We start from the raw sequence: 12,954 nt of genomic DNA on the forward strand, positions 1-12,954 counted from the left end.
GGAGTAGATTAAATGGGTTTTTTTCCCTATGTGTGGGATTTTTTTTTTTTTTTTGATATTTGGTACAATTGGCAGTACAAAGAGGGAAGCTTGCTCTTCCCCAGCATCAAAAATGCAAGGCACTCTGTCTTGCTTACAGAAGATTTTCACTTTCACCTTTCACTCTCTGTGGAAACACTTTCCCTGTGAATGGCAGATTTGCCTTCACAGCTAAGCTCTACAAGTTGGTTGATGGGACAAAATTCTTGTCTCTGCAAATTGGCAGAGCTTCACCTGTTTGACAGAAGTGATAATGGATTATGCTGGCAGAAAAATTTTGTCCTGTACTCAGTTAATGGCTGCCAAAAGGAAAAGTGCTGGATTTAGTATTTTCTTGGGTCTTTGCAACTCTTACTTCATTAAGAAATGTATTTGGAAGCAAGAACATCAGTTCTCTTTTCATTCTCCTCTACCACATCACTCTACAGAAAAACAACCAGAATAAAGCACAAACTTTGTCCAAAAGGCACATCAAATGCTTTACAGCACAATGAGTTGTCATTTTAGTGTCTTTTACCTTGCACAACGATGACAGCACCATGGGCTTGCGGGCTGGTAGAGTTTTGAACTAGATTTTACATTCCTCCTAGACTGTCATTTCACTGCCTGGTGAAAATTTCATTGTTGGTAAATAAAACTGCTGCTGTAACAAAGTGCATGAAACAACTAGAAGCATTTATTTTGTGAGAACAGAAGCATCCCTTCACAGGGTATTTCTTCCTTCTGTGCACATGCAGCAACAGATCTGAGGGGCAATGAGGTGGCTATTGCTTTCCTTCAAGATCAGTACTTCTGCTGTCATTTCCTTTCAGGTAACATTTTCCTCTTTTTGCTCCCACAGAAGGAGACAAGTGAGGCTGTTGTCCTACAACCTTCTGGGAACAAAGACAAGGTTACTCACTGCTCAAAAGGAAGCTTTGGGTGAGGTCTCTCACCTGCCACTCTTGTACCCTGCCACACTGGGCTAACACAACATCGAGGGCCAGCCAAGCTGCACATGCCAAAAGAAGACAGACATGGCCATGGAGCAAACTGAACATGACCTAAATGCTACCATCCACCTCAACTTTGCTTCAATGTACAACATCCATGATGGGGATTTCACCTCTTTGAGAAACTTCTCTTTCCCTTTCAATTTCACTTACAGTGATTATGACCTGCCACTGGACAGTGAAGATGACATGACCAAAACCCGCACCTTCTTCACAGCCAAGATTGTGATCGGGGTTGCCCTGGTTGGCATCATGCTGGTCTGTGGCATTGGCAACTTCATCTTCATTGCTGCTCTCGCCCGCTACAAGAAGCTGCGAAACCTCACCAACCTGCTGATTGCCAACCTGGCCATCTCAGACTTCATCGTGGCTATCGTGTGCTGCCCCTTTGAGATGGACTACTACGTGGTGCAGCAGCTGTCCTGGGAGCACGGCCATGTCCTCTGTGCCTCGGTCAACTACTTACGAACTGTCTCCCTCTATGTTTCGACCAATGCTCTCCTGGCTATAGCTGTTGACAGGTAAGTGGGATGCTACCACTGCACAAAGATGTAGCCACAGCTTCCAAAGTTCTAAACCATGTCCTCAAGTGCCACATCCACATTTTTTGTGAAAAATTTTATTCCTGGGTAGCATGTTTTGATGCCTGACCACTCTTTCAGTGAAGAATTTTTTTCCAATTGTGCTGCAGTCCTGAGAGATTGCCTGCCTTTTACTCCAGGAATTTTAACAATTTAATTTAACTGTATCCTTTCTCAGGACTCCTCTCAGCCTTGTGCACCATGGACTCTGACAGACCAAGGCAGTGAGCATCAGTCTGGTGCTGACATAAGTCTGACATGACTGACTCACAGAAAGCCAGAGACTCTGACCCCAGAGGGCTCAGTAAACTCTTTACAGAAAGGTCATAATCATAAGACCTCTTTCATGTACAAACACAATACACATCTCTGTAGACCCTTTGCACATACATATGTGATTCCCACTCTTCCTCTTCTTTCCCCCAATTTCTCTCATGTGCCATTTCAAACTTTAGTGTAGCATTGCAGTTTTCAGTCCCTGATGCAAAAGTCAGGAGCAGTTAGCCCTGCTGAAGGCTGTACAGATGCAGCTTGTGTATGGCTGAGTCAGCTGTTCCAGATGTGAATGGAAGTCTATGAAGAGACTCTGGAGAAGTTCAGAGATGTTTTCCCTGACGTGGGCAAGGGGACGATCAGCTCCTACAAAACAAATCCTTAACAAGCATCTAACAGAATAGGCTTTCAACAGCAGCTGAGGACTCAAGGTAAAGCTTCTAAACACTACCATGTATGCATTACCATTTTCTATCAGTTTTTCAGCTTCTACAAGGTTTTCTTGGAAAGCTGTGCCAGTGCATCTCAGGCTGATGAAGTAATGGGTCATGGCGCCCTTATGTCTGCTAAGAAATCAGATTTATAGCATATCTTCCCACACATCTTTAAAAACAAGCCTGATTAACAAGATTAATCACTGAAGCTTGTTGTAAGAACACACTGTTTTGGTTTCATGGCTTTTCTTTTTTCTTTCTCTTTTTTTTTGCAAGCTATTGGTTTAGTAAACAGACAGAAACCCCATTGTTTACAATCACCTATTCCATGTTAGTTATGTCATGTGGATTGTTGACTTCTGTCTCTAAAAGGAACGGGCTCCTAACAAAAGTCTTCCCATGTTTAGACTGTTTAAAAGGAATCAGCTGTGTAAAGTGAGTAAGTCTGTCCCACTGAGGACTTTCTTTAGGGAAGGCTCTCTTTCTTCTTTGTCCATGTCTATTCACATGAAAAAAATAGGAATTTCACATTTTTAAGGCCACACCTACACTAGAAAAAATACAACATCTGAAGAGGAAGAGCATGTGATCTAATGTCTAATGTCTAAGGCTCTAATGTCCACACTGCAATATTTAGCTCGGTCCCCTGAACCAAACACCCATGGGCATTTGGTGTGTTTTATGTACACTTTAGGAGCACATCTTCCAGGATAATTTCATCTGAATTCAGTTTGTGAACTGCAGAACCACTCTAAGGTAACAGCCCAAGTGTGGTAAGCAATGACAATCAGGAAATCCACCACAAAAGCTTCCTCCGGACTCAGTTGGACAGATTGATCCCATCCAGCCAAATGTTCTGCTGAGCAGATATGCACATTTATGAATGCATACACATACATTATGCCACAACTTACTTCCCCAGGACCTGATGTAAAAATGTTAACCTTCTGCTCCACAATGACACTGACTCATTTTGCTGTCCCCTGACATTTACCCTGCACTATTAAGAGCCATGAACAATTTATCTGCTTCCAAGAACTGGCTGATGCAAAGTGCTGCTGACTTTCCATTTTACTTTAGAATAAATATATCTTATGGATGCTATTCTATGTATTAAATATATATAGATGGAATAGACTCCAAAGGAATGAGAAATTCCACTTTTTGAAACAATACTTTGGGTTAAATACAGTTATACTGGGACCTCTGATAAAAATCTCCTCCAAGCAGAAATACTACAACCTTGCAGCTTTACAGTCCTAAGCAGTGCAAATATCTAACTCAAGTTTTCTGCTTTGCCATATTACTTAATACTGCATATTTAAGATGAATAAGCAATAGTCACCTCCAGAATACACACAAAAAGGATTTGCACAGGAAGAAAATAGATACACATTCTGTGGGTGGCTTAAAATCATGGTCACCTGTAACCATACATTAGCATCACCTTCAGGTCTTTGCACCCCACGGAATAACCACAGAAATAAGAAAAACACTGTGATGTATATTTCACCGCTTTGTAAAAAGAGCTATTTAAGTAGCTCTCTGCCTAGGGAAAACATTTTCCTGATTCAACATGTTTGTGTTTTCTTCCCTGGATCTGACTAGATGTGTAATACTGCATTTTTCAAACTCTTGCTCCTGTTTAAAAGGAAAAGTTGTGATACAAAATTGTAACTCAGCTCCAGGCTGCTATTTCGCAACATGTTCTTACAGATGATTATGTCCTTACAGACGAGTATGTTCAGGCTCTCCCCTCAGGAATGACAGCAATTTCCTCCTGCGCAATTCTGTTTGCATGTATTTTGAAGTGTGTTCTAACCAACAGTGTTTTGAATATATTTTTCTGTTGCAGGTATTTGGCCATTGTTCACCCACTGAAACCCCGCATGAATTATCAAACAGCAACCTTCCTCATTGCCTTGGTCTGGGTCATCTCCATACTTGTAGCTATTCCATCGGCATACTTTGCTACTGAAACCGTGTTGTTTATAGTGAAAAACCAGAAGAAATTTTTCTGTGGCCAAATTTGGCCAGTTGACCAGCAGATGTACTATAAATCATACTTTCTCTTCATCTTTGGCATTGAATTTGTAGCACCTGTGATTACAATGACCTTGTGTTACGCCAGGATCTCTCAGGAGCTTTGGTTTAAAACTGTCCCAGGATTTCAGACGAAACAAATCAGAAAGAAGCTTCAGTGCAGAAGGAAAACTGTTATGGTACTAATGTGCATTCTGATTGCCTATGTTCTCTGCTGGGCACCTTTCTATGGTTTCACAATTGTCCGGGACTTCTTCCCCACGCTCTTGGTGAAAGAGAAGCATTATCTTACTGCCTTTTACATAGTCAGGTGCATCGCCATGAGTAACAGCATGATAAACACCATGTGCTTCGTAACCGTGAAAAACAACACCATGAAGTACTTCAAGAAGATCATGCTGCTCAGATGGAGGTCAACGTATAAGGGAAGCAAATCTAGCACAGATTTGGACCTGAGAACAAGTGCAATGCCAGTCACAGAGGAAGTAGACTGCATAAAACTACAATAAATTTTCTGAGGTTCTAATCTCACCTTTTTTGGAGAGGGGGTATAGGAAATAATACCTTCTCAGAAGCTTCTTCCTTGTCTGTAGGAATACCCACCACTGGTGAGAGCCCTCAAAAAAGCAGCCTACTTTTCATTCCCACCAGAACTCTTCTCACTGGACTGCTGGATAATCCTTAAGCTTGAACAGATGCTGTGCTTCAGTTCATACATCTGTCAATTTGGGATGTAGACACTAATTTTATAGTTGTTTAATAAGAACAAAGTCTATGAATGCATTAGAGCGAACTACAATGACGTAAAAGTTGAGTGCTGACCCTAGCAGTGATGCTTCTTTGTTTCTTAAGAGAAACCTCTTAACATCTTTGAGCTTATGACTTGTACCTTTAAGCTATTTGGTGTCCTTTTCTTTCTGCTCAGAAGAGAAAGGATGCCAAAAAAGCCCATGTTGCTTCCTATTACTCTCTAACCTCTCAGTTTACCCCTCCTAATGAAGCTTCTTGAAGTCTAGAGACCACCAGCTTTCTATTGTCATTGGACAATACGCACAGCATGTTTTTATGAAAGGCACATACTCTGAAAGCTAAAATCTGCTCCACAGTCAAGTGAAAACCTCAAGCCTCTTCCTGTTACACCTTGTTTAAGAATGCTTTATCAATATTCCACTCTTTAGTTTTATGGAGAGTGTTAACTCTGTTATGTATTTGGAAATGCCACAGATACATATGAAAAGGATCTACTCCCTCACCTCCAGGCACCCTGTGGCTAGCTTCTGCTGCCTTGAGATGCTGAGCTCCTCGCAGAATCAATCACAAAATTGTAGAACTTGGGAATAACATCTCCACATTGTCTAGCCCATCCCTCTGCACACATTAGCCAGGATTGTGTCCAGCTAGGCTTTGATTGACTCCAGGGAATGCTGACAGTCTCCCTGGATCACCAGTGTCAGTGTTCCACAGCTCTCACTCAGTGAAAAAGTGTTTTCTTGTGTTCAGATGGAGTTTCATGTGTTTTACCTTCTCAGTGGGATCCATATAAACCTACAGCATGGTGGTGGGAAAATCCAACCAGACATCTTACTAAGTCTGTGTGCACCTTCACAATAAAGGATAAGCAATGCCAAAATACCAAGGAGATCCCAAGATGATCCATCCTTCTTTCTGGGAGCAGGACAGGCTTAGGCTTCAGCTAGCCAGCCTCTGGTTGAGTTGAGAAGCTTATTGTTTGCTCAGGTATGACACAACAACTCCAGATGAATTCTGCTTTTCCTTCCACAGTGCTTCTTTTACTCTTCCGATTGGATGTTTCTTAACTGATAATTGTGACAAAGCAGGTGACAGTAACAGTAATACCTACTCATTTCAACTACATGTATGATACCATGGACTTCTGTGTATGGAAATAAAATCTTTTCTGTTGTGATGACAAATGCTTCCTGTTTTAAAGTATGTGGTTGTGCCTACTTTTGGAGTAAATCGTTTTGGTAAATAACTTGCCTATTTGTGAATTTAAAGTGAGCAGCAAACCTTGCAAATAAAACATGGCCTCAGTATAAGCATTCTGAATTATTTTTTGTCTTTTTCTATTAGCCATCACTTGCTTACCCAACTGAGTAATGTGAATGATCCCATTGCTGCTGAAGAAAAATTGACCAATTAAATTTAAGGGCAAAAGGATATTCAAATCCATTCAAAATGCTCAAAGCCTCTCATCATTAGCTGCTCTTAAATATATGTTGAAGAGTATTTCGTAATTTGATGTTAGGCAAAACAATGACTGAAATCATCCTTCAAAATGTCAGTTTTGAACAGGGGTAAGTACTAAATCCATTTGTTTTCCAGCCTGCCACAGAAATTTAAAGGACCAGAGAGTTGAAGTATTTCACTATCAAAAGACTTAATCTTTGTAATCTCACTTGAAATCTCATGGTTCCTTCTGAAACCTGCCTTAGTTGTAAGGGCTTAGCTAGCATTACTGCCTGTTATTAGAGTGTGTGATACTCCTTCCACCTGTTTTCCCTACATGGTTTTGGTGCAACAAAGTCAACTAACAATTTCCACACTAGGGTAATCCATCTGAGGCCGAGTTAATAAAAAAACCAATTTCTGCCAAGAAATATAGTACTGAACAAAATCTGGGGCAAAGAATTGCATTAAAACTCTGGAAATCACCTCTAAGAGTCCAAGAGAGCTCTTGTGGTCTGGCCTAACCACTATTCTCATCCCTGTGCCTGCCAAGGGTATTACAGCAGCATCCTTCACAGCCCCTGCTGAGGGTTTAGGTTTTGGGACTGCTGTATTTTTGACATTTTGAGGTCCTCCAAGCAACAAAGCAGTGTTACTGCCTGAACCTCTGGATAGGGCAGGAGAAGTCATGCTTTGCCCTCAACTGCATTTGTTGTGAGCTGCATCCACAGGGAAAGGGTGACTCCCACTGAGGAAGGGCGACAGCTCTGTTCCCTGCTCCAAGCACGAAGCAGTCACATTACCCTTAGCCTGTGTCGGCACCGACTCCAAACAGCCCAAAACAGGGCACTTTCAGAGACATAAACTGAGCTCCAGCAAGCAGAGGCCCAGGGCTTTGCATGGGAACCAAAAGTCACTTAAAAACTACTGTGAATACTCCTGAAGTGTGCAGGGAGTGGGAACAGGCCACGACCAAAGTGGCTACCTCAGGCAGGGGGGAGCAGGAGGGAAGGGTCTGAAGGACAGGACCAGACCCCGCATTCCATAGGGCTTACATGAGCTGTGCAGGGAAGAAAAGAACAAAAAGGCTTTTTTGTACCCTCACAACTTACTAAAGGACAACATTTAGAGAGGGAATTGAATACGGACTGCACCTACCTGGAGCTCTGCTTGTAAACAGAGAAAGACAAGCACAAGCTGGGAAGAAGGCAGCACCTGTCTCAGAGGAAAAAGATGTGCCTTTCCAGCACAACTCCTGCCTGCTGGAAGCTGCCTACTGCATTCCATAGGGCTTACATGAGCTGTGCAGGGAAGAAAAGAACAAAAAGGCTTTTTTGTACCCTCACAACTTACTAAAGGACAACATTTAGAGAGGGAATTGAATATGGACTGCACCTACCTGGAGATCTGCTTGTAAACAGAGAAAGACAAAGAAAGAGTAAGCTCTAGGAAAACATGTTCAGTAAGGGCTCCATCATGCAAGAATTGTGCCATGTGTCATGGATGAGGAGTGGGTGGGACCAGAGATCCTTTGGCAGTGTTTAGATCACCATGCAGTGAATCAACCAGATGCTACCATGTCTCGGTTGTGGCTAGCTCCAATTTTTGCTGCCAAATGCACAACTGTGGTGCTACCACACCAGATCACTGCTCAGCTGTCCTCCTGCAGCACAGCTCCATAGCCTCACTTCCTTCTACAGCAGCTTCTCCAGGGATAACTTGAGAGTAAAATCCAGTCTCTGCTCCTTCACACTGAAAACATAAACCTGGGTGCACCTGGAAGCTAAAATGGTAACCTGAAATGCCTAAGAGAGCATTAGGAGAAGAAAAAGCAGCTATTCTCAGCAACAGGCACTGAGAAAACAAAGGCTGTGTCATTAAAGCAAATGTCCCTCTGCAAAAGGGGGATGACCTGCAAGATCCCAGGCCAGCGTACATCAAAGTAGCCAGCACAGAAAATTTCCCTTGAGACTGACTGACTCATTCAGGAGCTAAGACTTTGCTGTGATCCTTCTTCTTTGAGCCTTTTCCGTGGCAACAGCACCCTCCAGCTGCTGCCTCTGCAGCATCACCACAAACTGCATCAGCTCACAACAAACACCGTGGGAATGGCATCAAGCAGGTATTCCCAGGATTACTATGATTCCAAGTAGCAACAGATACTTCAGCTTTTGACAGCTGCGTACCCAGGCACTTAACCAATGCTTGTAGTGTCTGCATTCTCCCTCTCCCTGTATTGGCAAGGCTGTAACAGATGCTAGGTGTTTGGGCTGTTCCCTTTCTAAATAGTCCGTACTGCTTGTGCAGAAAAACACACACCATTGAGCAGAAAAAATGAGAGTTGAGGCAAGATAGACACTTGTCCCTCAGACTCATGGAGATCTTACTCTCTCATACACTCTGTTACGATCCTGTCCTATAGGCTTTACCAGGATAAGCCCTAACTCGCAGACCCAATTATGTTGGAAAAGATCTCTGAGATCCCTGAGTCCAGCCTTTGGCCAAACACCACCATATCAAATAGACCATGGCACTGAGTGCCAGTCTTTCCGAAACACCTCCAGACACAGTGACTCCACCACCTCCATTCTAATGTCTAACCCTTTTTGTGAAGGAAATTCCTCCTCAAGTCCAACTAGAACCTCCTCTGGTGCAGTTTAAGACTATGTGCTCTTGTCCTGTTTCCTGGGAGAAGAGACTAACCCCCACCTGGCTACAACCTCCTTTCAGGTAGTTGTAGAGACTGATAACGTCACCCCTGAGCCCCATTTTCTCCAGGCCAAACAGACCCAGCTCCCTCAGTTGTTCCTCAAAACCACTGACAAGGCAGGAATTCCTGCAGCTTCAAAAGTGACCTTTGTAACGCCAGCCAGAACAAAAGAACGTGGAAAAAAACCCAGTATAAAAGTTACCAAATAATCATGGATAGTAAGAAACATCGCTGAGCACGAAGTTGCTTCTTCAAAACCAAGACTAAGTGACAGAAAACACTAAGATGGTAACACTTCCTGGAGAAAGGCATCCCTGAGCTAAAAAGGAATGTCAAAACTCCATGAAAACTCTACCTGCTCATCTGCTGATTGCAGAAGAAAAAATGTGGAAGGTAACACATGGAAAGCAATCACTGGAAGCAACAGGATCTGGGTGCACAACACTCTGAAAGCACCAGGGGTGACATACTGCTCCAGGATGGCTCTGTAAAGTGCTCCAGTATATGGCAGGCGCTGCAGAAATGAAGAAAAAAACCACAGGGTGAAACACCCCTGAAAGGCAGAGCTTCTGAAAAAGCCAAATGGGAAAACACTCTAAAAAACACCAAAAAGGTGCAAAGAACTCCTCCAGGACCATGTGGTGACACTCTCCAAAAAATACCAGGAGAAGAAAACTGGAAGAGTCAGTAAGCAATATGCAGTCAAGGACTCCTCTGTGAGGCTGTGATTACCAACTCCAGTAAGAGTTAGGCAGCAGTGTGATGAAGGAATCCAATAGAATTCAATATAAGATTCCAAAAAGAGCTTAGCCTCATGGCAAAGGGATCCTGAGTCTCAACAAGGAGAAGGACTCCTGTGGGGCTGCAGGCTAAAGGGCTTCTGAGAGATTTAGCTACACAAGAAACCATGATATAATGCAGTACATACTCTGCAATACATTCAAAATACATAAATTACACTAAACATGAATGACAGCACACAACACATCTAGCACCATAATGAAAGAAATGAGAGGGATGTGTCTTTACAAACAAACTGTGGGTCTGCTTGCAGATAAATAGGTGAAAGAAGCAAATTCCACAGGAATCCCACTAATTGACACAGACTGTTGCTCATCCAAGACCGTTCTAAATTCCTGAACTTGGAGAAAAAGAACAGCAATACAAAGAAAAATGGGGGAAGGGGGCAGGGGGGTGCACATTAGAAGGGGTTCTGTATTCAGGAAGTCTGTACCTCTCAAATACCTCAGCCAAGGGGGAGAGGAAAATGAAGCAAAGAAATGAGGATAAAGAGGAGGTTGCATCCTCCAGCAGTTTGAGAGACCTCACGGGAAATGTTCCATGGCCTCTCCCTTTATCTGAATAAAGTTGCAGGACTCCTCTGTATCCTTTTAGGACATAAACCTCTGGCATTGGCAATTAATTTTCCTAACAATAAAATACAGTAAATATCACATGGTACAGTACACACTGTAACACACAACCCACTTCTCAGCCTTTGAAGAAACCTGCAACTCACACTAGGCCCTCTGTGGCCAAGATACAAGGTGGCCCCTTCAAATGCCCTGGAGTGCTCCTGTTTCACTCAGGATCTGCATCTGTGCTTCTCTGGTCACTCTCCCCTCACCTTCCCTGTGTGCCCAACAAAGAAGAGACACACAAGCAGCACAAATCCCATGGCAGCTTTTCCCCAATGCCAGATGCCACCACAAGGCCCTGACATGGCACTGTACTCAAGAGGCAGACAGGAATCTCTTCACCCTACTGAGTGAATTCACCTTGTGGGAATGCCCTCTCTTTTGGCAGAGGGAAGGGGACCTGAAAGGAACCAATCTTGACTTTTCTTTATGTCTCAACATATGTTATACACAGGGTGAAAAATTAATACAGGGGCTTGGGAGCCTTAACATGGACCATGTGATAAGGAGGCAGAAAATAGAGGTGTCAGGAAAATTAATCCACGATGTCAGAAGTTTATGTCTTTATGGTGGGATGCCCCTGTGTCCCAGCAGTAATGCTGTCCCTGTCTTCTATTTCTCCCTCAATCTCTCTTTCTCCCTCTCTCCTCTCTTTTCTATCCCCCTCTAGCTGGGTCCATACCCTTTCCTTACCAACAGTTCTCAGATATAATATTGCCACATTGACGCTTTATTTTTATCTGAGAAATCTGTCAAAAAGAATGCTTCCCCTTTCAGCAGAATCTGTAAGGACCAAGATGACCCTCCAAGAATGGAAGTTTCGAAGCACCAAGGGTGTGTAATGAGGTTTTTTGAGGTAGAAACGGGCAGCAGCTGAGGTCCACAAGGTCCATCCCTAGTGCCCAGCCTCTGAACTGCTGGGACCTGAGGCTGCACAGCTCCATCTTGCATCCCACAGCCTGGAGCACACCTCTCCTGTGCCCCAGAGGAAAGCAGCTTGTCCTTCTGCCAACACCTCAGCAGGAGGCTGGCTCCCCCTCCTCCTCTTCCTCCAGAGAGCACCGCTCCAGCCTGTGGCAGCTGCATGCACCTGCTTGTGGAGGTGCCTCCTGGGCAGGACTGAGACAGTTCCTCTGTGACACAGGCCAGCTCAAGCCAGGTCTGTGCTCTCCTGCCTCCTGGCCATGAGGGCAGCTTCCCCTGAGGCCAGCAGCTTCCTTCACAGCACAACTTCCCTGCCCGAGATGGCCCCAGCATGATGGGAGCAGATCTCAGGGCTGCTGAGAGCTGAGCCTGCACACAGCTCAACACAGCAGTGGCAAGGCCCAGGCAATGCTTGGTTTGATTCCCCCTTGGCAGTTTTTCCTGTAAGAGGAGCCGCTTCAAAACAAGACAAGCACACAAGCTCAGTCAAAAACCAGGGCATTGGAGCTGTAGAGGGCACATCCACAAAGTCCTCCTGCAAAGTCCGTAAAACCAGCTGGTGTGCATTTGGATGTCTACTTGAAGCCATACTAGAATGCTCCTCCTGCTGAACTTCAGGACTTTGACCAAAAAAGGTGCCAAATTCACAGGGCTCCAGTCATCTGTCCCAAAATACAGTAAAACCTTTTAACTTACTTTCCAGGAAGCTCAGAGGAGTGAACAAACTGAAGGCAAGATCTTCCAACAACGTCTTTAGAAATCAGTTACATGCTTTTCCCACTGTATGTTACAAGTTTAAATGTGCAAAAATACAGCCACCAAGACTGTGCTGAGAATTGGAAACAGTTTAGTGATGTACACAGAAAGAGGTACTGTTGTAATTAGAACAAATAACACTTTTTGTTGAGCCAATCAAGTGGTACAATACATTGAGATCCTGTTCTCAAGTGATTCTGGGAAAGATGGAAGCAGAATAATGAAGTTTTAAAACTGCACTAACTCAACAATAAAAATGGCTTAGGCTTTCCTACCAATATTTCTTTCAAGCACAGGAAGATGAAGTTTTAACAACCTTTAGAATTGTATTTCAAAATACAAGATACCAGTGGTGTTGCAAAAAAAAAAAAAAAAAAAAAAAAGAGAGGGAGAGGGAGAGAGAAAAACCTGAAAATTTTCAGAGCTTAATCAACACCAGCCCCAAAATAATACACATGGATAAGAAAGGCATTGCAGAATCCTCTCACCCAATTATTATCTTCCTGTACTGCCTACATCATGGAGAAAAAAAAATTTCAAACAATTCCTCTCCTTTGCGCAACCATGTTTTAACACAACCACACTGGACATCTA

The 12,954-nt window shown here is 43.4% G+C and overlaps 1 protein-coding gene across 1 annotated transcript; it reads left to right on the top strand.

Moving 5' to 3' along the window:
• Positions 1 to 880: 880 nt before the first annotated feature.
• Positions 881 to 5,042, top strand: PROKR1 (prokineticin receptor 1). The gene is made up of 2 exons (XM_041476895.1): positions 881 to 1,552; positions 4,175 to 5,042. Exons 1-2 carry the CDS (start codon positions 1,056 to 1,058, stop codon positions 4,869 to 4,871), a joined length of 1,194 nt encoding a protein of 397 aa, XP_041332829.1. The 5' UTR covers positions 881 to 1,055; the 3' UTR covers positions 4,872 to 5,042.
• The last annotated feature ends 7,912 nt before the right edge of the window (positions 5,043 to 12,954 follow it).

The sequence above is a fragment of the Pyrgilauda ruficollis genome, unplaced genomic scaffold (assembly GCF_017590135.1).
Source record: "Pyrgilauda ruficollis isolate IOZ18807 unplaced genomic scaffold, ASM1759013v1 scaffold4, whole genome shotgun sequence".
In the NCBI taxonomy this organism is placed as follows: domain Eukaryota; kingdom Metazoa; phylum Chordata; class Aves; order Passeriformes; family Passeridae; genus Pyrgilauda; species Pyrgilauda ruficollis.

What these genes read in the sequence shown, in the direction of transcription:
- PROKR1 (XM_041476895.1), top strand. Translation starts at nt 1,056, where the DNA reads ATGGCCATGGAGCAAACTGAACATGACCTAAATGCTACCATCCACCTC. An exon ending in CTGGCTATAGCTGTTGACAG is followed by an intron (nt 1,553 to 4,174) that starts GTAAGTGGGATG and finishes TTTCTGTTGCAG; the next exon opens with GTATTTGGCCATTGTTCACC.